The sequence below is a fragment of the Aythya fuligula genome, chromosome 2, assembly GCF_009819795.1.
Source record: "Aythya fuligula isolate bAytFul2 chromosome 2, bAytFul2.pri, whole genome shotgun sequence".
In the NCBI taxonomy this organism is placed as follows: domain Eukaryota; kingdom Metazoa; phylum Chordata; class Aves; order Anseriformes; family Anatidae; genus Aythya; species Aythya fuligula.
In genome coordinates, this window is record NC_045560.1 from 64,966,198 (window position 1) to 64,990,952 (window position 24,755).

Consider the following 24,755-nt stretch of genomic DNA (forward strand, 5'->3'; position numbering starts at 1 on the left):
TGTCTCCAACACAATAATATATTTTTTTGAATGGCTGAGATGGCTGAGACAAAGGTGCACTGGTACATTTGTCAAGCAAAATTGTTTCTTTCTGAGTCATCTCTTTTCAAGCAACATCTGGATACTCTCCAGAAGGCCACTAACTGCTGGAGGCAGCTTGGATAAAATCATATTCATGTATTATTCAACTTAATGGCAATAGAGGGGAATACTACTTTTTGAAGGGTCTGACAAGATTGAATGCTGAACAAAAAAGAGCAATGGCAGATCAGAAGAGATCGCTCAAAGCATTTTAATCTATAGCAAAAGAAAAGATACATGTCAACATTAACGCCCAGTTGCATTCATAAGAGTGGTAATGGTACAATTGTCTTTTCATAAAGGAGGTTTGTATTTTCTGTCTGCAAGGCACAATTCCTGTAAAACGCATATTTTCTTGTAACAAATACATTTTCCTTTATTTTTAGGCCATAGCTAAGTTTGGTTTAGCCAGCTTTTTTTTTTTTTTTTTTTTTTTTTTTTTTTTTTTTTTTTTTTTTCCCCAAGTTATTCTGTAGCCATACTACCCCCTCTCCTTGAAAAAAAAAAAAATCATCATTTTAGTGTCCTAGGCACTTTACTGACACATAATTATAAACATTTCCTGTCTTGAAGATCTAGTAAACTAAATAGCTAAGAATAAAAAAGAAGCAGTGGCAAATAGAGGCAAAGAAGAAAAATGACTTTCTGTTGTCTTCTTTGCTGAAGCCATATTGTCTGAGCCTCTTAAGCATCTGGGCATTTTGCTCTGATGAAGAGTAGCTAAGCAGCACCTGAAAGTAAAAACAAAACAAAACAAACAAACAAACAAACAAACAAAAAACAGGACAGTCAAAGAAAAACCTGGGTGGATAAGTATAATTGACCTTCACTGAAGCAAGGCACTGATGCCCTGACAGTAACACCAGCAAGATGTGCTATGCGTTTGCTCATCTTGGAGCTTTTTGGAATCTACAAGCTGCTTTTCTGATAGCCATCTAGCTTTTCCTTTTCCATTGCCTTTCTAGTGTAGATACAACTGCATCAACAGAAATGTGGTGTTGTATCAGTATGGTTTACCTCCACCTAGAAAAGCAAACAAGTTGTATGAATACAAATCACTCTTATTCATATATGAGGGCATCTATATGAAGGATTATATCTTTCTATAACTGCACTGGAAAGCTGCTGCAACACTAACCAACCGAAGAGGTGCAAAATCAATGCATAGAGCAAAACCTGCTTGTCCAGGCCACTCCAACCAGACTCCTGCTTGAAGCATGTACACAAGAACAGTTTCATCTATGACCACCTCACATGATTCTTTATACAATTGTATTTAACTCTTAATAATTCTTATATATTTACACAAGAGAGAAACTTTTCCATTTGTTTTCATTTCACAGTATCTCAAACTTAAGCTGTCTGGCAACTATGGACATTCATAAGCTTCCAATTATATTCAGCTTTTGGCAAAGAAAAAGAATGTGTGTGTGAGGGATAAGGCACATTAAATTAATCACCCCATATACTTTAAATGCAAAGATACTTAGCTTTTCCCAGCATTACATATGTTTTTTGAAGTTTCCATTTTTATTGACATAAGCCCATTTCCTCAGGGAGAAAATATGTTTCACAGACAAATATTATGGCAGGGAATCCTCCCTGGCTGCTGCTACCTCAGCACGCACAGGTGCTGTACCCATAACCTACCCTGTGAAGGAACAGCTGGAGAAAAGTATTCTGCAGCGAAGGATGTGTCATTCCAGTCCCATGTCAGCTTCCAGCTGCAGTGCAACCTCCGCTTCCTAGAGTATGCATCTAATGCCAGGGAAAAATGCAATTAAAATTCTGTCTTTTGCACCGATACAAAACATTTGTTAGTAAGCATTCAGATATTCAGCCAGGGCCTTCTTTACAGAAATGCATACATGCATGCAGGAAATGTTACCTCTGATGCCACTATACTTTTGATCGTACAGTTGCTCTGATGTTTCATTTGTTTTCCCAATCACACCCCCAAACTACCTACATGTCTATGAAAACACAGAAAAAATAATGCCTTTAAGACATATAAGCATAAATGGAATTGGAAAGGGCAGACACAAGTAGTAGCTGAAAGTTTGGTGGAGTGGTACAGGACTTAAATTGAGCAATGGTACCACACCTGCTCAGTAATGGTGCTCCATCTATAAAATTTTGTGATTTCCTGAACATGCACTGATGGCTGAGAATATAAGAGAAATTTGATAGACACAGCTTTTCTCTGAGAGAAGAGTAGTTATATAGCTAAGTATTTTAATCAAAACAATGTACCTTTTAAATAAATAAGTGAACAGTGCTGCTTAAACCCCTCCCACTCTAAAAAAAAGAAGGGGAGGTTTAGAGAGGAAGAAAAAAATGCGTAATGACAAAACACAAAATAAAATTTTAAAGGAGGAATTTGAATGAAGACAGTTTAATAGCAAAATAAATCAAAAGAGGGAATTTACCCCAAGATGAAGCCAAGAAAGTTGACAGCACACAGGGATCCAGAAAATTATGAGGAGTATTAAACTTGATAGAAGCTATGGTGTCAGTAAGCCATTTAGTTTTATGATTTTGAGATAATATTCTGTAAATATTTATTTAAAATATAATAATAACCCAAGGAAATTTGAAGAGACAATAGAAATTTTCCCAAAAATGAGCCGAACAACTGAGTAAACACTTCAAAAGTCAGCCAGTGAAGATTGGATTTTTGCATCTCAGAAGACCACATTGAAGCAGATTTCTGCTTTTTACTGGCAGTGACATACTGGTGGAGAAGATACAAACATGGGTATCTACCACAAGAGTTTTTCAGCACACAGGCTCTGTGGAGAATTTGTCTGAAAAAGATGGGCAGTTTTTCAAAAGCACTTGATTGTGCCTGACTGTGCCCAGTGAAGTTTAGTTTGGCCAGTGGTAACTGTGAAAAATCCCCTGCTAAAATCTCACGTTAATGGAAAGCAGACACGGAGGGTATGTAAATGCAGACAAATGAGAAACAAAAAACTATGGTCAATCATGGCATCATTTCCTCAACTTTGGAGTCAAACAGGGTCGAACTGAGTCAAACTGAAATGCATGCGTTAGGCATACAAGTGATCTCAGCAGCTCTGGGGAGATTATTCATGTGATTAAAACTCAGCATAGGCTGGAGTCTGCAGCTGAACAAAGCTCTACCCAACCCTGTCTTCTTGGCCCTAGGAAACCTGCTTTTACTTATATTCTTAACAACAAAACAAGTATATAACGTTGAATAAACAGGCAAATTACTCAAAATAATAAGTATGGGAAGTAAAAATTCCATGTGGTCTCACCCAACAGCAGAAATAATATCCAGAGAGGTCTGTTTATCTCAGTTTAAATGCATGAACCTGAAATGTATCCTAGGAAACAACTTACAACATAGGGTAGGGAACAAAAAAGAGAGAAACAGGAAAATGTTATAATTTCATCATTCTCTGCAGGAGACGAATTAACACGCCAGTATTTCAGATGGAGTTCAGCACACATTCAAGAAACTTTTTTCCCTGTAGTCATATGCCAAAGTTCATGAGAACCACAGAGGATTTTTCAGTCAAAAGATTGTAAAAAGGATTCAGATGATAAATCGGATTAATTAACAAAATGATAATTTTGAAAGTTCCGTAACCTTCATCTTTCCACTATACGAATAAAAATATGCCATTCAAAATGTTTCTATTCCCACAAAATTTGTAAGCTAAAAGCTTTCCTCAACAAGCAGAGGTTATTAGGTAAGTAAATATTAATATTTAAAAGAACAGAAAAATAAGTACTAACAGGTTTCCTACCAAGACAAAGAAAAGAGGCTCTATAATTCAGTTCAGTTCATTGATAGCCAGAACAGTGCACACAACTATTGTTTTACCCAGTTTTCCTTACCTTGTAGTGAAATATTTTTTTCTCCCTCTGTGATAATTATTTTTGACAGTTTCACTGTTTATATGTGAAACTGAGAAACTGTTAATTGAAATAAAAAGTGAGTCACTGTTTCCAGCAATTTTTGCCAATATTTTTATCTCTGTCAATCTGAGCTTAATGATTAAGGTTTTTTTTTTATTTTTTTATTTTTTTTTAAAGCAAGAGGCAAGACTCTGTGTTTGAATTTGTCCCCATACAAATAATGCACTCTTTAGTCAAATATCAGTTTAACAATACAAAGCATACTCAAAAAAGGGTTGAAAGCGTGTTTAATGAACCATGAACTAGAGATCTATGGCAAAAATAATGAGAGAGAAAAAAATACATCTTTTTGATGAGGATGTGAGAAGTCTTTAAAGCCTTTCAGCAGACATGATTAGCTATGATGCATCATCTATCACTAATGATGTTGCCAAAATCAACGTCTGTCGGCTATGAGAGGGAAGTCATTTGGAAAGCTAACCACATGTTGTAGGCAAAGGGCAAGCTCCGCACTCGGTAGCAAACTATGCATTCCTCTGATATCTGCTGTATAAATATGTATCACAAGGACTCATCTGTTGTTGTAAACATACTTGTTTAATCAGTAGAAATTCCACTGTGATTTTGCCACAAATGGTAAAACTTGCCCTGGCAGAAATATATGACATCACCATCAGACACTGGGATAACAAAAACACAAGGGAAGATTTTTCCAGGACCTTTTCTGGATATATAATTGGTTTCTGGATTGTATGTGTAAAGAAAAAGAAACTTGATATCCAAAAAGCAAAATGTTAAACCAAAACATTTTCATTCTGGGTGTGCATGAAGTAACTGAGAACAATCTGTCTTGAGAAGTTATTTGTACGGCAATTTCAAATGGCCCTAGAAAGAGTTTACCTAGTTCATACATACAGTTCATTCTCTAACCAGTAAAAAGCTAAAAAATATATTGATAAATAAAAATGATAAATACAATTATTTGTACAGAAGATACAGCACTTACGTTAATAAATTGTATGCCAGTGTCATAGTTAGACTTGGGAGGAAAACAGCTTTCCTACACCACAACAAATTCATTTCCTTTTCTTTTTCTCCTTTTTTTCCTTCTTCTCCTTTTTCTTTTTCCATATCAGGATAGATCCAAGACCTGTAAGAAACTGATCACAAAACAAGAGGCAGGCAGCCCCATGCCTGAACAGTGCTGTTGCTTTCAGAGGTGGCAGTACTCTTCCAGTGAGTGGGAAGCTCGGCTTCAGCCTTTGTGAATCATGAAGAGCAGAAATTTGAACCAGCACCTCACCACTAAACTCCTGGCCATTTCCAAAAGCACATGCACTTTCAGCTTTACCAAAGACTTTCAAACTTCTTTTGATTTACAGGCCCCTCAGCAGAGCTCCCAACCATCTTTCACACCCAGTACTGGTTTCCTCACCATCTGTGGTGCCAATGCATAAGTTAGCGTAGGCTTCCCCTCACCACCCCCAGCTAATTGCTCACTGTGACCATATCAGAGAGCACTGCACTGCTGCCTACATGTTGTTAATGAGCTGCTGCAGGGTGCCTCGAGCCCTCATCTGACTCCTCTCTCATTTTACTTTTCTCTCTAGATGCAACAATGCATTCAGTCATGATTGCTACTGCTGTCTTTAGACTGCTTTCTTGTACATGTTTTCCTGCTGTTTGTGCTGGTCTTTCTCTCGGTGTGCTCCAAGTTATCTGCACCTGTCAAAATGGTGTGTCCCAAATCATAGGCAGAGTGCCAGCCAAAACCTCATCAATGTCAAGGAGAGTAGAATAATTACGTCCCAGATCTTACACATAATATTCCTGTTAATAACGTCCCAGTGTGCCACGTACTTCTATTAAAGCAGCATCATACTGGTGACTCGTACTTATTTAGCATTCACTCTGAGGACAAAAAGACTCAAACCAAGGAATTAAGTATATAAAACAACCCCCACCTGAAAACTGTTTACTTCAATGAAAGATTATTTCACCAGGTCACTTTTGCTAAATTCTTCTTAGTACACCAGTAATATAGCTGGAGCAACCAGCTTATAGTTGTTAAAAGTATTTAAATTAATTAAATGACTAGCAAGGACATTTTATGTTTCCCAAAGGAATTTTGTAGGCATTTCATGTCAGATGAAAACCAGGACATATATCCACTTTGTATAATGGACAAATCCACTGTAAACAACTAAAGCCTAATTGTGAGGACAGAGCAGAGGTTTTCTATCATTGCTGTCTTTCATGGGTAGTTTTGTTTGAAGACAAGCTATTGCTCACCTATAGGAAAGCAAAACAAAACAATCAAATAATTATTACTAATATTCTAAAAGCAGTTTAATACATAGATTTTGGAGTAAAAGACAGTTACAAGGATTATATATGAAAACAGACTCTGAGGCATTTTTCTGGTTAAATTAATGAAGGAATCTCTTGTATTGATACAACTAGACATATCCTATCAGCCAACAGGGTTGTAGAGCTGAAGAATATCTTTGTGAAACAGAACAGAAAAAATAATTCAGTGCCAGTAAGTGAGAGAAATGGGAAGGTGAAATAAATATTTTCTCTCTCTTTTCTCTGAGAAATGATAACTGAGATGGAAAGGTTTTGGCAATGGGACAACCACACATGAAAAACAACTCTTGGGAGTGTGTTGGGGGAGGACGTACAGCGTCCAGTAAGCTGTTGCTTGGCAGTGACAGAAAAGACTGATGCCCACCTCTTAAAGAAATAGAAATAAGAATGTTTAGAAATATAAATGTTTTCATGTATGCATTTAAAGATTGATGTACATGTAAAGAATTTCATGTGTATTTTTGGCATCTCATACTATAAATATGCAGCAATAAAACTTTGACACCATGCTACAATACCATATACTCAGCACGGTGTCTGACAAATATATACCTTGAAGGTAGAAGAACCATTCCCTTTAGACAAGAGGAAACTTCATAACATACACCCAAGAGGTTGGGTTTTTAAGGGAGAAACAAAAAATCATTAGTTTCTTGTTTGTTTGTGTGTTGTTTTTTTTTTTTTTTAAAGCCTATGTATCTTTTTCTGCTGTCCTGCTCCCTTCCCCCTGTCATCTACCCATGAAAACATTTGCTTAGTTATTAGCATTCTAATTGACAATCAACAATCTCTGCAATAGTTTCCTCTCATTGTACCTCATTGACTGTTTTTTTTCTGTGTTGTTTCCCAACATTGTTTACTCCATCTGTCCTAGGTATTGAGATTTATAACTATTGTTTGTTTGCACAGTGAAAATTACAAAGTTTTAGCAGGGAAATTTCATCCTGACAAATTATTTTCTGAAGTTGCCACAAATCAGCCAACAAGGTGAGGCATTAGCATATCAAGAGCCCCACTTTGCCCATTTGACATCCAAGCCCATAAGGAGTTGTGCTGTGCTCCATCCTCTCCATGGGTGTACAGGTAAGGAGCATCCTCCTGAAGGAAGCTCCCCAACAACAAAACAGTCAGTGTTTCTGTCAAAAATCCTCCTTGGTCCAACAGTTACCTTCATAAAGGGCCTTGACGCTGATGCTATTTAATACAATTCAAACTCTTACAAAAGAAAACCAAACAAAACAAAAAAGGTCCTCCAGCAAGCTGACTCTTTACTGACTCTTGGTTAAGCTTCTCGAGGATCCTTAACCATCTTGAATTACAGCTAACTTAAATTCTCTATCCTTTATCACCACATTTTTCATTTTACAAAGAGCAGAACACTATATTTGCAATAGAGTAACTGATAACATATAAAATACAGTAATGACCTGAAGAAAACATGAAGGCAATTCAGCAATTGCTTAATGAGTTCAAGAACAAGACTGTCATCCTCAAATGCACATAACAATGGACTTCAACATTCTTTGTATTCTAATGGGAGTTACCAAAAGCTCTATTGCATTATTAAATATAAAGGAAAGATCACTTATTACAAAATAGTACAGATCTTTCTATGGGTGGACATCATTACAATACCTTTTACAGCATACTAACAAGAAAATTTCAGTGCTCGTTACTGTAGGGGTACTTCTTTGCTATGAAAAATGAAGTGTATATGTATGCAATTAACACTCAGTATTATTAAACACCCCTTTGCCCACATGCTGGCTTGTGAGCTTTGTGAGCAGCAATGAATGAGCATGAGGCATTGTGACCAGTCTGTGACAGACTCTCTTTTCTCCTCAGCACACGGCAATATTGCCAGTTGCTCTCCTGGAAATCCTTGCCACACCACATCGCTACCCAGCAAAGAAGAAGGGACTGATCCTATTAGGATGTGCTGCTTTTCTTTATATCAGTTGGTAAGAATTACATATGTTGAAACATTTTCTTTGAATAATCTGCTTTGAAAACAAGGCCAAACTCTATACTTATACTAAGTTCCCTCTCACACTTGGTAGACAATAGTCTGGTCTGTGGGTAAGTCATTTATAAATAGGTGAGATCCATGAAAACTATTTCCAGACACAGGCAGAGCAGGTTTCTTCAAACTCAGTACAGCTTCTGAGACCACACTTCGTATCTCCTGCTCTTCTGGGGTCTCTTTAGAAAGGCAGCTAAACTGCCATAAACTGCAGGGCACTTTGAGTTATTCCTGCTGGGCTGGAGTTCTCCTTTCATCTCTACTAGTACCACCAAATTTACCCCTGCTTGTTGTCTTGCCTACTGCAAAACCACCAAATCTCAAAGGTCCAGGAGTCATGGGAGCAGAGGAAGAATATCAGTCACTCAGTTTGGTATTTGGCAGGGTCATGACTAGATTTAGAAACTTGAGTTAGAAAGCGATACTCAGAACCAGCTGCAAACTGACAGATGCCAAGGAGGCATCTGTCCCACTACCACCTCCTACTCCATCAGTGGAAAAATCTTCCCAGTGACATGACCCAATTTATCTCCAACCTGTTAAACCACATCTAACAGGGCCTCTGCTCTGTCCATAGCCCTCCATCCACCTCCTTTATGTGTCATACAGCCCTGGAGCTAGCCTTGCATTCATTCCTGCTCATAGCATTCACGCTCTAGTGCCAGGGTCCAGAAGAATGGCCCATCCCATCTAACTACAGGCAGCCGCCAACGTTTCCAACAACTTGGAGACTCAGCTCTGGAATGGATCTGTGTAGTTTCAGGGTATGCTGTGCTATCAGACAGTTTCCAGAGCTTAGGAAGCACTTGGGGCCTAGGGTGAAGGACACAGAATAACTGGTCAGTAGAGAAGGGATTTGTCCTCACACAGATCTTTCTGAGAAGCAGCTGGAACTATGCGGGGATCCAAACTTCCCATTTCTGCCCATCATTTAGCTAGAAAGTATCTTCATTGCACTGAATGACAAACTGGAATAGATGATAAGCATCACAGATGAAACACTCTTGTGATTTAAAACCTATGAGAGTAGCTTTGGAAGCAATGGACTTCAGCACTATGTTATGTAACAAAGTTTGGAGCCATTTACCCTAACCAAGGCCACAGCCCAATGTGGTTACAACTGTGAGAGACACGTGTTGTCCCCCTGGGTTCTTTTCAGTCAATCCTGCCAGACATCTCGGAGTAAGCTTGAATTATCCACAGGACCACCAACCTTCCTGGCTCCCCAGCGAAAGTCCTGCCTTGGCCTTGTGGGTCACATATGGATGCAAAAGCAAACTGCTAGCATGCCATGCTCACAAGACAATCCCCTCCTGCCCCAGATTTCCAGCCAGGAAAAGTTAGTGGTGCAGGCAAGCACAGGTGGAACCCGTACGATCAGATGTTGATCATCCTCCACATTTGAGTCATTGCAGTATCTTCTTTGAATTGATGTTTCATGGTGCTGCATGCATCCTGGGTTCCTTACAGTGCTTGTCCTGTGTCCCAGGACCCCAGCACCTGGATAAAAGCTCTTTAGGATTTCAGTGCTCTTGTTTTCTCTCCTCCTGAGGTATTGAAGAATCTCCCATCTCCCTTCCTTTTCTCTGCAACCAGAGACAAAAGATTTCCACTAATAGAAAAGCTTTTCAGTCTGTGCACCAAAGTCTTAACACATGTAGAAATTTTATTCTTGGTCCTGCAACCTGCTGAATAAATAGCCCCATGTGGGTGCCTTATGTTTCACAAGCAATGCAGAGTTCTCTCTAAAAGTCTCTGCTTGAGCAGTCACTGTTGTCATCACACAGTCTCCTCCCTGCTATCGGTGGGCTGAGAACTGCCAGTTCCCTGCCAGGCAGTGAGAAATGAAGCAGTAGGTGACTCCTTGCACCAGGTGCCTACCTCTGAGCAAGGCTTCGCTGTAGCTTTGAATATCTGTATAGTTCAAAAAAAAAAAAAAAAAGGTGGTTTCCAGTCATGGAATATCTGGGCTAAGAGAATTGTTGTGCAAGTTAATTAATTCTTGCGTGGATGGACCTTGCATTACCTGCTTGTATTAATGAATGCATTACTCCTGAAGTCATCACACTGAAAGCAATGAAGAATATACAAATTTTAGAACTGGCATTTTAAATCTTAGAAAAGAAGTAATAATAGCATGTCCTTTCCCATTTCAGTGGCAATATCAATTTAGTAATGAAGATCAGGATAAAATAAATGTTATTCTTCACAATTGTACCTGTGTTTTTGGAGAAAAGATCAAGCTACCATTGTGAGGGAATATAAATCATTATACATTGCACACCATCTATAGGAAACTTAAATCACTATAGATTGCACATCATCAGCAAAAACCTGAAATCCAAAAAAAAAAAAAAAAAATTATCCCATTGAATCTAGAGACTGATAGCTTTCTTATAATATGCCCATATTTCACCTCTGTTAGGAATCAAAATATTTTTCCTTCACTGCATATTCATTTTCAGTTTATAACCTTTGAATTTTGAATTAACCACAGTTTCAAAGAATTCATATGTGGCCAATATGTTTTCTTCTCCTTTTTAGATCTCCCATTTAATAATTCCGTAGTTGTTTGTTTGTTTGTTTGTTTTTGTTGTTTTGTTTTGTTTTGTTTTGTTTTTCTTCCCTCCAGCAAAGGGGGAGCTCCCATTAGCATGTCATCTTCCTTTGGTATCTATATGCTGTCCCTCAGTCCTACAACGCTTTGATAGCTTTGGTTATACCCAGGCTGTTATTTCAATCTATTTTCTCCATAATTCTGGGCATTGTATAATAACTTATTGCTGTAAAATCTTGGTAAAAAATAGAAATGTGGAGAAAAAATATGTTCAGAATAATAAGCCTCTGAATCCTACTTGTATGTTTAATAGGTGATTACCCACAAGGAAAAGCAATATGCATTTGCAAGTTATGGGGTGCATTTTATGAAATCCTTAGCAAAATAAACAAACAAACAAACAAAAACTGTCAATCATTCTGTGGCCAAAATAAGTAAACTCAAGAATCTGAAGATACGTCCCAATATAAAACCCTAGCTACATGCAGCTTCCACCAGATCAGAAAGCTGAAGGTGCTTTAGTGCTTCTGAACAGTCAAGCAATTTTTTAAGTTCAAGTATACAAGTTGAGGTTCTTCCTATCAGGCACTCCAAGCTGTCCAAACTAGTTCAAGATAATCTAGTTCCTCATTATACAAAGACATTTGTCACTCTCTGGTTTACTGTGAGAGACACATTAAGAAAATAGCAACCCCACAAGGTGAAGAACACTTGCTGACATCCGCACCTGGTCTTTCGTGTTTCTGCTCAGCTTCCTCCTGGCCTTTGCACAGGCTTTTTTCTTTTTATTACTGTTTTGCAACACTATTTTTTTGGTGAGAGAACATCTCTTGAATCAGAAAAATTAGTCTCTACATCTCACATTTTCATGCTCAGCCCAGACAGCTCTGCCACTAATCCCCTCCAACTCTCCAATCTACCCCTTAGCTGGGGATTAACATATCTCTCTTCACAGCCAAGGTAAAACCCAGCCACTTTTATGCCCTACTCCTTCCTTCTTTACTGGAAGAAATGAGAAGCCATCTATTCAGCTGTGTGTTTTTTATTTTTATTTATTTTTTTTTTTTTTACCTTAGCACTCCCCAGTGTCTCACTTTGGTGAAACGTTTTCACTCTGGTGGGTCAGCCAGTTGGATGCTTCACTTTGAGACATAACACTCCTGGCAAGGTGGCAGGCAGGGTGTCTTCAGGGAGAGTGGCATTGTATTCCCATCCCAGGCACACAATGGTGGTGGGTAAGGCAAACTCCACTGGTGTGTTTTCCAATCAAGAATTAAACCCTTTAGGACTTTCTTGACCCAAAGGATCTTTTTAAGAAACTGTTGCCCTATACTAGAAACACAGCCTTGTAGCGATCACTGAAGACCTGCCATATTTTTAATATTCTTTACATTCTCAACTCAAATATATATAATTTAATCTACAGAAATAGAATTTTCTATGGTTTATATCTAGACACCATTTTAATATTCTTAAATTCAGACACTTTCCACCAGCCACTCTTAAAAGGTGTAAATAATGAAATTAATGTCAGTGAACTGGCAGCTACTACAAGACTCCTTTGGAGAGAAGAAATAGGCAGAAAGAACGTGCCTAAGTAGAAGGAAAGAAGCCCTATACAGCAAACATATTCGTCCTCATCCTCTTCTTTCCTTCCATCTCCCAAATGATACCTTGTAAATGACTCTGGAACAAAAGAGCAAAGCAGGTACATCTCTTTCCCACCCACTTGTTTGTCCTCTCCTAATTTTGGATCAAGAGAAAAGAGAATTATGCTTGACCTGTTGACTCCTTCCCCATTTCTTCCCACTTCTCCAAAGAGTGTTCAACAGCAGCAGGATAGAGACAGTGAGAAAACACACTTTTGTCACCATATACCCTCAAGATCTCGATTGGGACTGACAAGCTGCAGTAACCGAAGAAGAAGCACGTGAGAGCTTATTTGAATAAGCCTCGCTTAGCATAGTGAAATGCACACCTGTATTTCCAAGTATTTGACTATTTTACTGTTATTTTACTGCTGTGACAGCCAATGCCACCAGGGTTATGGCAGAACATTGTGTGCATTTCAAGCTGCACTGAAACCAATCTAATTTAGCAGCAATTCAATGTGCTTCACAGCAAATAGCCCAAATGCAGAGGAGCTGTATCAACAGCTGAACTAATTTTCTCTGCATTAAGATTGTTTGGATAACTTAGCCCTTTAGTAGTTAGAAATCAACAAGTGGTTCTTCTAACTGAATGGTCCTAACCAAAGGTCATTTCTCTCATTGTCTAGGGTCCTGTGGATCCATTTTGTAACAGGAGAGTGGGTATACCCTCTCTTTGCTTCCTTCAGCCCAGCTGGGCTAGGAGCCTTTTTCATCGGTAACTTTGCCATCATCGTCTGTTTCTACAACTTTGGAGAGTTTCTCAACCGTATGATATGGGGTCAGTCCAAATTTTGTTTTTCATATCTATCTGTATGAAAAGGGGAAAAAAAAAATCATCTACAATGAATTCCTGCGATTACTGGGGCAGGTGGGGAGAGGAGGAGGAGGACCCATGTACACTGGGGGTGGAGGTGGTATTTGGGTGATTGAGATTGCCTGGTCCTGAGTAGTCACTAACAAACAAAACAAATCAGAGAAAGATTCCCAGCCCTACTAAACAAACAGGTGGGCCACTTTTCTCTAATATGGCTTGAGAAGCACCTCACAGCAGCATAATCACTGGATTTTGAATTCATTCTCAAACAATGGTCCTGAGAAGCAAAACACCACTGGCTAAAACTCTTACGCCTGCATCACATGGTGTTTTTCAGAAAACTAACATGTGATGTTAGTTAGGAATGGTTTACTAACAATTTATAGGAAGGCATTAGCCTATCCAAGAGAAAGCACTGCAGTGTCTCTGTGGGTAAAGCAGCACTTCAGAAAGGTTTAACAGGCTGTTGAGAACATCTCCCTTTGGCTTCAGTGGTACAATCAGTAATGATTTAAAGAAAATGAGTCAGGCTATTTGGACAAGTGGGCAGTCAGAAAAAAAAATAGGTAGTTTAGAAGGATGACAGTTGGAAGAGGAAAGAGAACTGATGAAGCATGAGACTTTATTGTTATTATTATATTTCCTTCTGGTTGCCTCTCTTCTTTTTCATTCAAGATTAAGTTTTTGAGGATGAAAGTGTTTCTGTCAGGAAAATGTGTGTATTTTATTTAGGACAAATGTGTGAACATTTGCAATTTCTTAAACTAGATTTCTGATGAAAGAAAAAGCCCTGCAGAAACACCTCTGAAAGTAAACAAGACAACCTCCCTCTGTTCTCAGGGAACATTTGATGCCTGATACATTTTGTGAAGTCTCACATGCCTGTCAAGCCAAAGTAGAGTGTCTGTTGCTAGTCTCTCACCATCCATACTCAGCTACCTAAAAGCAGCAGATTGACTTTCAAACGTGCTGAATAACTTCAGTGGTTCATACCTTTGCAAATAAGATGCTAGGTCTGCATGCCCATGTTTGGAAATTTTGGCCAAATTCTATTCTTGCGTAAATATGATATATTATGAAGATTGCTGATAACTGAAAACAGATCTGCAAGCATTCTGCACTAGCTCTGATTTAAGAGGCATTACATAAATAACAACTACTACTACCAGTACTTTTTGCCCTTTCTATTTAATCAAAAACTAAGCCACCACCACAGTGTCAGTCTTACATGAGATATCGGGACTTATGTCATTTAAGTGTCAGATTTTTTTCATCAGTGAGTAAGTATTAGTAATTTCAGGTCTCAAGCGTGCTTGGTGCAACCGTTGAAGATAATAAAAATAAAAATAATTTGATTCCTAAGGTGTAAATTGACTCGGCTAAAAGTTATGCCAAGCAGAGATCAAATCAATTGTAAAAAAATAGATGCATTTTGAGCAATTGAGTAGGTAAATATATTCATGTAAGAAAGATATTAATTCAAGAGATTTCTAGGAAACTGGAGCAAACACACAACTTTCTTTTCTGTGCACACAGAAAGGCTGAAAAGCACTCCCAGTTGTGATGGTATTAATGTAACCTCAGAGAATATATATGAGCACAGCATACATATATCCTCCATCAATGTCTGACGTGCTCTCACAGTCCAGGGAGGCCCTCTGTGTGTGGTGGGTCCATCTGTCCATGCATACTTGTATTTTTCTCATTGCTTTAAATGTATCCTCAGCTCCTTACCTCCAGGACTGATGGCATTCTCTAGGTTTGCTGTACACCAATACAGAAAGCAGCAAGCTGCACCCCAATATCTGGCCACTCCATGGTATCTGAGCCTGCAGTTTGATAACTTGGGAGCTTTGGGAGCAATAACATCTCAATAAGTTCCTGCCCACCACTCCCCACTCGTTCCTACTCCACCATAAATGCCTGTTTCTTGCAGGCAGTGGTTGTTTTTAACTCAGATAATTTTCCTGATCCATTTCCCAGCTGCGTCCACCCAGGAGAAAAGCAGCACTTCCTTAAGCTGGTATTGATAACAAGATCCCAATAGTGTTGAAACACAGCCAGAGGGAAGCCATTCCAAATTACAGTGTGCCAGAGTCTTAATATATTCCTGACTGAGACAAATCTTCTGCTCAGCATTGCCAGAGTAAAAACAGCTGCAGATGGAATGAAGATGCAATTCCAACATACCTTTCTTGCAGCAAAAATGCCTCCATGCACTTTTTTTCATTCTACTCATTCCCACCTCAACTTCCCATCCCAGTGGGAAAGATAATACAGCTAAAATAACCCTGTGGAAAAAACACACACATGAGAATAAATAATAATAATAATAATAATAAAATAAATATAATAAAATAAAAATTTAAAAACAAACAAAAACAAACAAACAAACAAACAAAAACAATATGTGGTGGTGGTGGGAAAGGACAAAGCCCATCTGAGCTGTTGTGACCACCCTTTGCCCCAAAGGGAAAGGCTCAGGGGCAGCTACTTCTTTTTCTTTCCTTCCCACTTCAGGGAATAAAACTGGCTGAGATTGTGCCCACAGTAACTGTGATAAGCTGTGTTTATTCGAGGATGCGCTGCAAGAGCATCGAACCTGATTTCCTGGTGGACTTGTATTCTGTGGAGGATAGTAGGCTGTAAATGGAGCTTGTCCCACAGTGCTGTGCTCTGTAAGGACTCTCCTCCATATTCTTTTGTAGCCTCAGGCCACTACCGCTTCTGCTAAAACAAAGAGCACCAGCTACAAATGTTTATTTTTTTTCCACCCATAAAGGTATACTTAGCTCCAAATTATTGCAGAGTCCATGGATGGCAGCTTCCAGCTTTGAGCAAGGAATTTTTAAAGCTATGTCCTGTGCACCACCAAAAAGATGCAGTATCATTTCTGAAAGCAGAAAATACAGTTTAATAATATAACCTTGTTTTTCCTTTTCAGAACAGCCAAAAGATGCCAGACCCTAAATTTGTTTTATTATTTATAGACAAACTGTTTCATATAGTATTAGAGGTTTTAAAAATGTATTATTTTTCATTTGCCTTTCCCTCCACTTGCACAGCTGGATTCATGGTAACTAAGGCAACCCAGCTGCACAGGCTGAGAGGCACAGAAAATAGTACCATGTAATGACTTTTTTTTTGTCGTTGTTTTAAATCCCAGAGTTTCTAGAGTACTAGACAATGTTGAGCAATACAGAAACTCCAAAGAGGATAATTGGAAACAATGGGCTGATTCTTTCACTGCCATAAATTTACCTCAGCCAAGAATTTGGCTGCAGGGCCTGAGTACCAAAGATGTACCGTGTGATAGCTTCTCTTGTTCTCTACGGGTAGAAAACTTCACTCAGGCAACTGATCTCACATTACTTTGACCAGCAAAACTGTAACCCTCTAAAGCAAAGCAAAGCAAAGCAAAGCAGCTTTACCTCAGGTTTGGCTCCTGGTGACACAAACAGATCCGCAGGAGACATTCAGATCAAAGTTCTCCAAATCAGACAGAGCAAAATTTCATATGAGGTTTCTTCTTTGGCACCAGTGTTTGAAGCTGCAGGGGATTAATTTGCCTTTTGTCTAGCAGACCTGATAAAACATTCAGCAGCTGCTTCATTTCAATATTTTGAAATGCAGGGTAATATGAGCAATGGGTGAACAACTAGCAACAGCTTCCCGCTCTGCAAGTGATTTAAATGCCTGCTGAGGGACACCTTGCAAATCACTTGCAAGGTTTTACACCCACAAGGTCTCTGCCAGATCCAGAGAAAATGTTCATCCCCAAGGACCTCTTCCCAAATTGTCCTCTGGGTGAGAACCCCAGGGCAGAAGGGAAGGCTGACTGTCAGAGCAGGGGCAGCAGCTCCAGCAGTCCCAGCAGTCAACCCCAACTCTTGGGGATCACTTTTCTCTGCAAGGGAAAGCTTTGGGCAGCAGCTGGCTGAGAAACACCAAGGACAGGGCAAAGCCAGTACTAAAAATATTTCTAAAGTAGGGGAGGCAATCTGGTGTATTGCAGTGGATAAGGCAGTACAATGAGGTTTGCATGAGCAGCAAGAACAGTTGCTCTCAGGAAAAAGAGGAAACCTAAAGTGGAATACATTTCTCATGCTCAGGGCATGCATGGATGTGCTCTTTCAGATCTTCTAGGAGTTCTTGAATATCTTGGAAAGACTAAGCTGAAATGTATTCACTCAAGGCTGAACTGAAGTTAGAGGACAATCTTTTCTTGAACATATTTTCCCTCTTGTTTTTGAAGTACTTTTGTGTGAAATGCATTTTACAGAACCACATAACGTGTTTTACCAGCTGGTTGTTTTCCCTGGGTTTTATTTTTGTACTTGTGAAACCAAGCTCCCTTAACACCAAGTGGCCAGCTATTGGGAAACCCAACCTGTATAATGGCAGATGGGTCTGTGCAAAATAAAGTAAAATCATAATGCAATCAAATTCTTGATGCTCTCATTTTCCCAGCAGTTACTGAGTTGAGCTTGCAGAAACCCAAGTGGCAAAGAGGGGATGCAAAGTGTAGCTGTGTGGGGTGAGAAGTTATTCTACTAGTGTGTTGGCACAGACTTAAGAACAGCATGTTTTGTATGAACATTAAAAAGCTCGTGTTCCACAGGTAATTATCAATCTAGACACAGAATCCACCCTTCATTATTACAGTCCTCTTACTTCTTTACAGTCCAGCATGGATTTTTAAACAGAGCCTCCTTAATGGAATACATTTGTTATATCTTGCCTTTAAAAACAGAGTATAACAGTCCAGGGTGTATCCGTTTCTTTCATTGAACTAATAATGTTTTTGTTTATAGTATCACTATATTGCCAGTGACGAGTGGAATTCAAGTTTAAGAGGATTAAACAGCCCAGAGTTTGCAAACCACATACAAATACTTACTTTTGCCTCATCCATTCATCCTTGTTGTGCCACAATCTCGTGATAGCATATTTATATCTTTCATATTCGTCACTCCCCTAGGCTGCAGATTACCCCTCTGGCACAGGAGTCCAGCTATTTAAAGGAAACCTGCACCAGCTGTCACATGCCTTAGCAGTGCTGACAAGTTTATCTGATGACCCACTGGGGGGAGGGGGACACATGGGCAGAAGCTGTGGCTACCCAGGGCTTACATTTTCATCACTAGGGGCCCGACATTAACAGGTGCTTAGTCCTGTGTGTCGTTCCCTCCTCCCTCCCCCCGCCCCCCCCCCCCCCCCATCTTTGTTCTGGTCAGCATAAAATACACGATCATTTAGGAGGGAAGAAATGCTGGGACTTTGTTGCATATCAGCTCAATTGCCACATGCAATGCAGGCTGGAGATAAATAAAATACAGCATTTACTGTGCTTCAGAGTCTCTGAGCTCTACAGACAAGGAAAGCACCTTTAAAACAGGGTTCCTTGTGAGTAAATTGTCATCAACAGGGAAGAAGAAAGGCTGAGAGTTTCAGATGATAAGGGTTCCCAAACATACTGGGTTATTGGCAGCACATTTGGTCTCTGACTCAGAAAGCTGTGTCTGGCAGTAAGTCCTGTGCCATCCTGGCCAGCCATGTAAGCTCCAGACGTACTAGCTACAGGGTTTAGTATCTGCTGCCTTTTCAGACAAGCTTTGATTCTTTTCATGTATTCTTGCACCAAACTAGGTTTGCTTGGTGGCAGATACTTTTTCCAGTAGCAAAGCACCATTATTCTCAATGGATGTGGTCCGTGGTAGATTGGAAGTCATTCCTCCAGAAACTGAGCAATCCTTCACTTGTCATGGACGTCCCAGGCTCACTTGACTTTTGCAGCACTTTAGACAATAGCAGCTGGTCCAAACTGCCTTTCTCCTAATCTCAGGCAGGTTCAGTTCCCCAGTGCTGCTGACAGGCTGGGGACAGGTTCACATCCTCTGCCCAACAGCATGTTTGATCTATAAAAGGACTTCATATTCTGCCTTTTTTTTTTTTCCTTTTTTTTTTTTTTTTTTTTTTTAAACAATCTGTTCTCCTCTGCCTCGGAACAGGAGATTCAATAGTAATACTGGACTACAAGCAGAAAGGCAAGTGAATGCTTCTTTTCAAGCCAATCTCTCCATGAATGCTGAAGCCATGAAGTAGAGGAAAATAAACGCAGCTGTGATAAATCCTTTCTCCAATGCACTGCAGCTTCTGGTGAAGCCATTATGTCATCAGATGTATGGAAAACTGGTGGAAAATACGAAATGTTTGCCTCTTACATGATAACTCCACAACTGCTATGAATCAGAAAATGTTAATCTGTTTTACACATATATGTGTTAATCTGTTTACACATATTTTACGTCTCTTGCACAACATACATGAGGATGTGTCCATGGTTAAAACTTGTCACTGGTAAACAAACTCCCTCACAAGCTTGGCACTGCTTGGTGAGGGACCTGTAAATGCTAGCCAGATCTTGTTTGGATTGCCCTTAATCAGGTCTGAAAAAAAAATATGAGGAGGGATAATTTTAACACTGCTGTGAATTCTAGGCTAGATAGATAACAAATTGGACTAATAAGGACTGCAATTTGGAATGTCTGCTCAGAAAGTTCACCATGAAGCCAGATTCTTCTAATGAGAAACATTCTGGAATACTAATGTGCATAATATCTCCCCTCCATTTCAGAATGAAATCTGAAGGCAACACTTTTTTTCAGATAATTTTGCAGCAAAAGTAACCTAATTATACTGACTGTATGATTGCTTTGACAGAAAGCATGTTAATTTAAAGCAGTGTTTAACATAAAGCTGCCTGCCATATAATTACACTCCATTCACATGTTTACTAATCTTGTTCAATATAGTTGATTTCTGTTATTAGCCCCAACATCTTGTTAACATCTAAAACACTAGAGATGTGCTTTGTAAACTGCAATAAACAAGCAAAACTGACAGTAGTGGAAGTGTTCTTTAATGTTCAATGTGAAAAAAGAATGATCTCTTTTTATATTTAAGATTAGCATTGCATTTAAATGAGGATTTGAAACTAGTTGCAGTACTTTGGTGTCTAAACTCTATCTTCATTGCCAAAACCCATAGCTTAGAGCTTCTATGTATTCAGTTCACTGGAGTGTTATTTTCATCTTTTTAATGCTGCTGTAGCTTAGCAAAAATGAAACACATTTTAAGCTGCCTGTGAGCAATGGAAGAAATTGTGTGTACATAAGATTGTTCTCCTCACCTGTTAAGCACCTGATAAAGTTTTAGTCTGTGTACTTGACACACTAGGACTAACCTGCAAAGTAAGTTAACTCAGTGAGATGTACACATTCAGCAGTTCTCATTTTATCTAGGTAACTCACTCCAGCTACCTTTGCAAAGGGAATACAGATAAGTGCACCCAACTTTTCTGTTGAAGTTGAACGCGAGCATGGAAAGGATCCAGCTGAAAGATGCTGGTCAGAGGAAATATTTCAGAGAGGCAGACAGATGAAAACCATGAAATGAATTAGGGAAGAGGAGAAAGTTCAGGAGATTCCTTATATGGTCTCATTTTATTATGGTTATTATTTTTGCACTGATAGTCTAGTGCAAGCTTTTTAAATGTCAGAAGCTCAAAACAAAGCCTGATAAAGGGGCTGGTTCTTTCCCCATACCTTCAGCCAGAGAAGCTGAAGGGCAAACCTGAGCTCTTGTTTGTGCTGTGATTAACTGTGGCATCTGAGGCTGAAGACTTTCTTGATGGACTGCAGAAGTGTGAGGAGGATTGCTTCTTGCTTTGGAGAGGACTCAGGGAAGGCTTTGTTCTCTGTTACGTTCTGCATGCTGCTGGAGAAGGGGGAAGCTGGGTCTGAGTTATGTGCTTCGAGCAGGAATTCAGGAATGCTTGTCTCCAAAACACAAGTGCTGGTATCTCAGGTTGCTTTGCTCCTTTCTCTCTAACACACATGAAACTATGCAAAGGAGAAAGGATATATTGTTGATCACAAACAAATATTTTCCCCCCGATTTCAAAAAGGCTTTACTGATGTACGCCAAGTAAGGATCTGGCCTTTATGACATTTACACTAGATTTCTCCTTCTCATTTTGTTTTGAGTAAGCATGCAAAGTCAGTCAGAACTGTTTATTTATAGAAGCAGATTTTCATGGCTGTATAAATTAGAAGTTATTACTGAATGAGATGCCTGCCTACTCACACAGTGCAGCTGTATAGGAATCCTTTCATGCTGCTCCACTGTACACAGTCTAGAACGGGAAGAAAATTACCTGCCCCCAGCCAAACAAAAGGACTGCTGCTCAAACCCTTGGGCGAAAACACAGCAATTAATTTTTTCCTCAGTACAATGTGGAGTATGACAACCACAATTACCTAATACTCCTTAGACCTGCCACTTTTGTTTGTCAGAGGGAGAAAATGAAGATTTAAATTCACTAGAGAGAAAAAAAATCAAACAACAAAAACATACACAAAACATATAACCTACAGCTGGACTTTCTTTTTATAAAATTGTTTCTTTGTTTGTTTTGTTTGATAGTATGGGATAGATAGAGGAAAACTGATTGTTGTATGTGACAGAGCAGCTCCAGCAAATATGGACTAACCCCATATACTCACCCAGAGTTATTTCCAGCAGAAATATCTAGAAACCAATATCTACCATGTTGAGGAGCTTTCACTCCAGTGCACACCTTTGTAACAGTTTACTCCTGCAAAAAGCATAGACAAATGCTAATTTATTCCCTCCCCAATGTCCAACACAGCTTTCTTGGTCTGGGTCTCTGCCAGGGTTTCAGGGTCACAATCTGACCTCAAAAACATAACTTAGGGCTGTTCCAAGCCTCCAGTGGAAGTTGCTGAAGATTTACTTTGATGGATATGGGGCCAGGATCTGGCATGCAGGAAATATGCATTTATGTTGTACCAAAGCATCTAAAATAGTTGCCCAGTGAGGATAAAATTCAATTGGAGACCTTGCATTCACTTGGCAGAGCACATAATTAAATAATTTGTGCCACAGAATTAACCAGCAGCTCTCAGGGGTATTGGAAAGAGAAGGCTTTCAGTCAACCCTTAGAGCCAAACAAAGACCCATTTCCCAGGCAAGGTATTCGATAGCCATTGGAATAAAGCAGTCACGTTCATCTGTGGATGGGATCGCAACCCTTTTTGTCAGCATCCATCCCCGCTGATCGTCTGCCCGCCCTCACCGTTGTCCAGCCTACAGCTGCGCCTTGCCGAGCACCGGGAGTCACCTTTCTTCACCTGCTCCCTTCCCAGCAAAGGGGACCCTGACCCGGCACCCTCACTTCGTGTCGGCTGCCGACACCGGGACATTTTAGGGGTCAGACATTTTGGCTCTGAGGCGCCGCGGCTCCATCTTGTGGCCGCCCTGCGGTGCAGCCCCGGCGGCAGCGTTACACTTCCCAGCCGGAGGTGTCGCCTGGATGCACCAGACAAACTGTCCCCAGCCCCGCACAAAAAAAAAAAAAAAAAAAAAAAAAAAAAAAAAAAAAAAACACGTTTTGCCCCACTGTGCATCATCTCGCACGCAGCAGCGTGTTATTAAGTCAAAATCACAGGGATAATAAATAGAAAGTGGGTCTTTTCGGTGAACACAGGCAACCAAGGAGGTGATCGTCCTTCTGTGCTCTGCTCTGGTGAGGCTGCATCTTGAGCACTGTGTTCAGTTTTGGATCCCTCAGTATGGGAAGGACATGGAGGCTCTGGAGTGTGTCCAGAGAAGGGCTATGAAGCAGGTGAAGGGCCTGGAACACAAGTCCCGTGAGGAGCGGCTGAGGGAACTGGGGGTGTTCAGTCTGGAGAAGAGGCGGCTCAGGGAAAAAGACCATACTGTTCTCTACAACTACCTGAAAGGAAGTTCTGGGGAGCTGGGGGTCCACCTCTTCTTGCAGATAACTAGTGATAGGACAAGGGGGAATGGCCTCAAGTTGCACCAGGGGAGGTTTAGTTTGGAAATTAGTAGACATTTCTCCACAGAAAGAGTAGTCTGGTATTGGAACAGGTTGCCCAGGGAAGCAGTGCTTCACTGTCCCTGGGGGTGTTCATGGAAAGGTGGGACATGGTGCTTAGGGACATGGTTTAGTGGGTAACACTGGTAGTAGTAGGGTGATGGTCAGACCAGATGATCATTAAGGTCTTTTCCAACCTTGATGATTCTATGATGTAACAGCACACAACAGGAAAGAAAAAACATTAATAGAGAGCATTATTTTTATGCACAGTCTTAAATATATATGTTTAAACAGATATTTCCAAATAATTTTGACCTCAAATTGTACATATAAAATGGATCTCAGCCTTGGGAGGAACAGCACCTAGGCTCTAACTGCAACATCACTAAAGCAGTTGTCTTGTTGCCAAACAATAGCTGTTGTTCCTGAAGTAGCTAGCCAAAAATAATATGATGTGCAACTGCATTCCCACTGTTGTTCTTGCAAGAGTACTTATTTCCAGAGTTGGCTGGGGATGGTGAACAACACAAATAAACCAAGGACGACCAGAACAACTTGAAAAGCATGTAGAAACAGGTGGAGTAGGAATAACATAGTTAGTACAGGATGAAGGGGATGAAAGAGGATAAAAACATTTATACCAAAAGTTAGTGAAGAGTTTTAAGTTAAGCAGCTGCTTTTATGTTGTTACATAGGTGAAAGCAGAACACAAGTATTTAGGTGCTCTGCTTGTGTGCAGATTTGTGAGAATTGTCTATTAATCTTGAGCATGGTAGTTGCACACTTGCACCTTAAATGTTGCTTTTTGGCTCTGATTTTAGAGAGAAAATGAAATGCAAAGAGGAGAAAATATACAGAAAGCTGAGGTACTTTTCTCCTTTAGCTTTTCTCTCCCATTTTTCAACTTTTACTATGACTTTGCCAGTGTTGGTTCTCAAGACACAAATTTGAATGACTGTGAGGAACCATAAAAAGGCTACCTGGCCTGGCCTAGGGGAAAAAAGTTACTTGAAGGCAAAATATCTGGACATCACTGGCATCACAGACATGTAGCTATATACACATAGCCTCTGGCTTGTAGGAGGTCCATATTGAATTCAGAACTTCACAGAAAAGCATACAGGAAAAGAAAAAAAAGTGAGGGATGTGGGTGGAAGGGGTGTTGTTCTAAATCTCTTCCTTAGTAACTGGTAACTGAACTTGTTTGCTACCTGTACCGCAAAAAATACCCATGAAAGATTGGGTTCGTTTTTTTGCTGTCAATAGTCCAGACAATGGCTGAGGCATCTTGGTCAACCATGGGAACTTCTGCACATTTTCTGTACATTTCTGGAAATAAAATAAAGATGACAGTGTCTAGACTATCAATCTACCTTCCATCAGGAATACATTTATCTCGTTGATGAAGAACGCCATGAAAGAAAAGACAAATCTACAGTTCATGG

The 24,755-nt window shown here is 39.8% G+C and overlaps 1 protein-coding gene across 1 annotated transcript in view; it reads left to right on the forward strand.

Annotated features, from left to right (window-relative positions):
* Nucleotides 1-19,440, forward strand: part of ADTRP (androgen dependent TFPI regulating protein) — a 32,085-nt gene extending 12,645 nt beyond the window's left edge. Inside the window, exons 4-6 of the mRNA XM_032183276.1 lie at nt 8,185-8,300; nt 13,198-13,349; nt 19,397-19,440. Coding sequence (XP_032039167.1) covers nt 8,185-8,300; nt 13,198-13,349; nt 19,397-19,440 — 312 coding nt within the window. The remainder of the gene's footprint in view (nt 1-8,184; nt 8,301-13,197; nt 13,350-19,396) is intronic.
* The last annotated feature ends 5,315 nt before the right edge of the window (nt 19,441-24,755 follow it).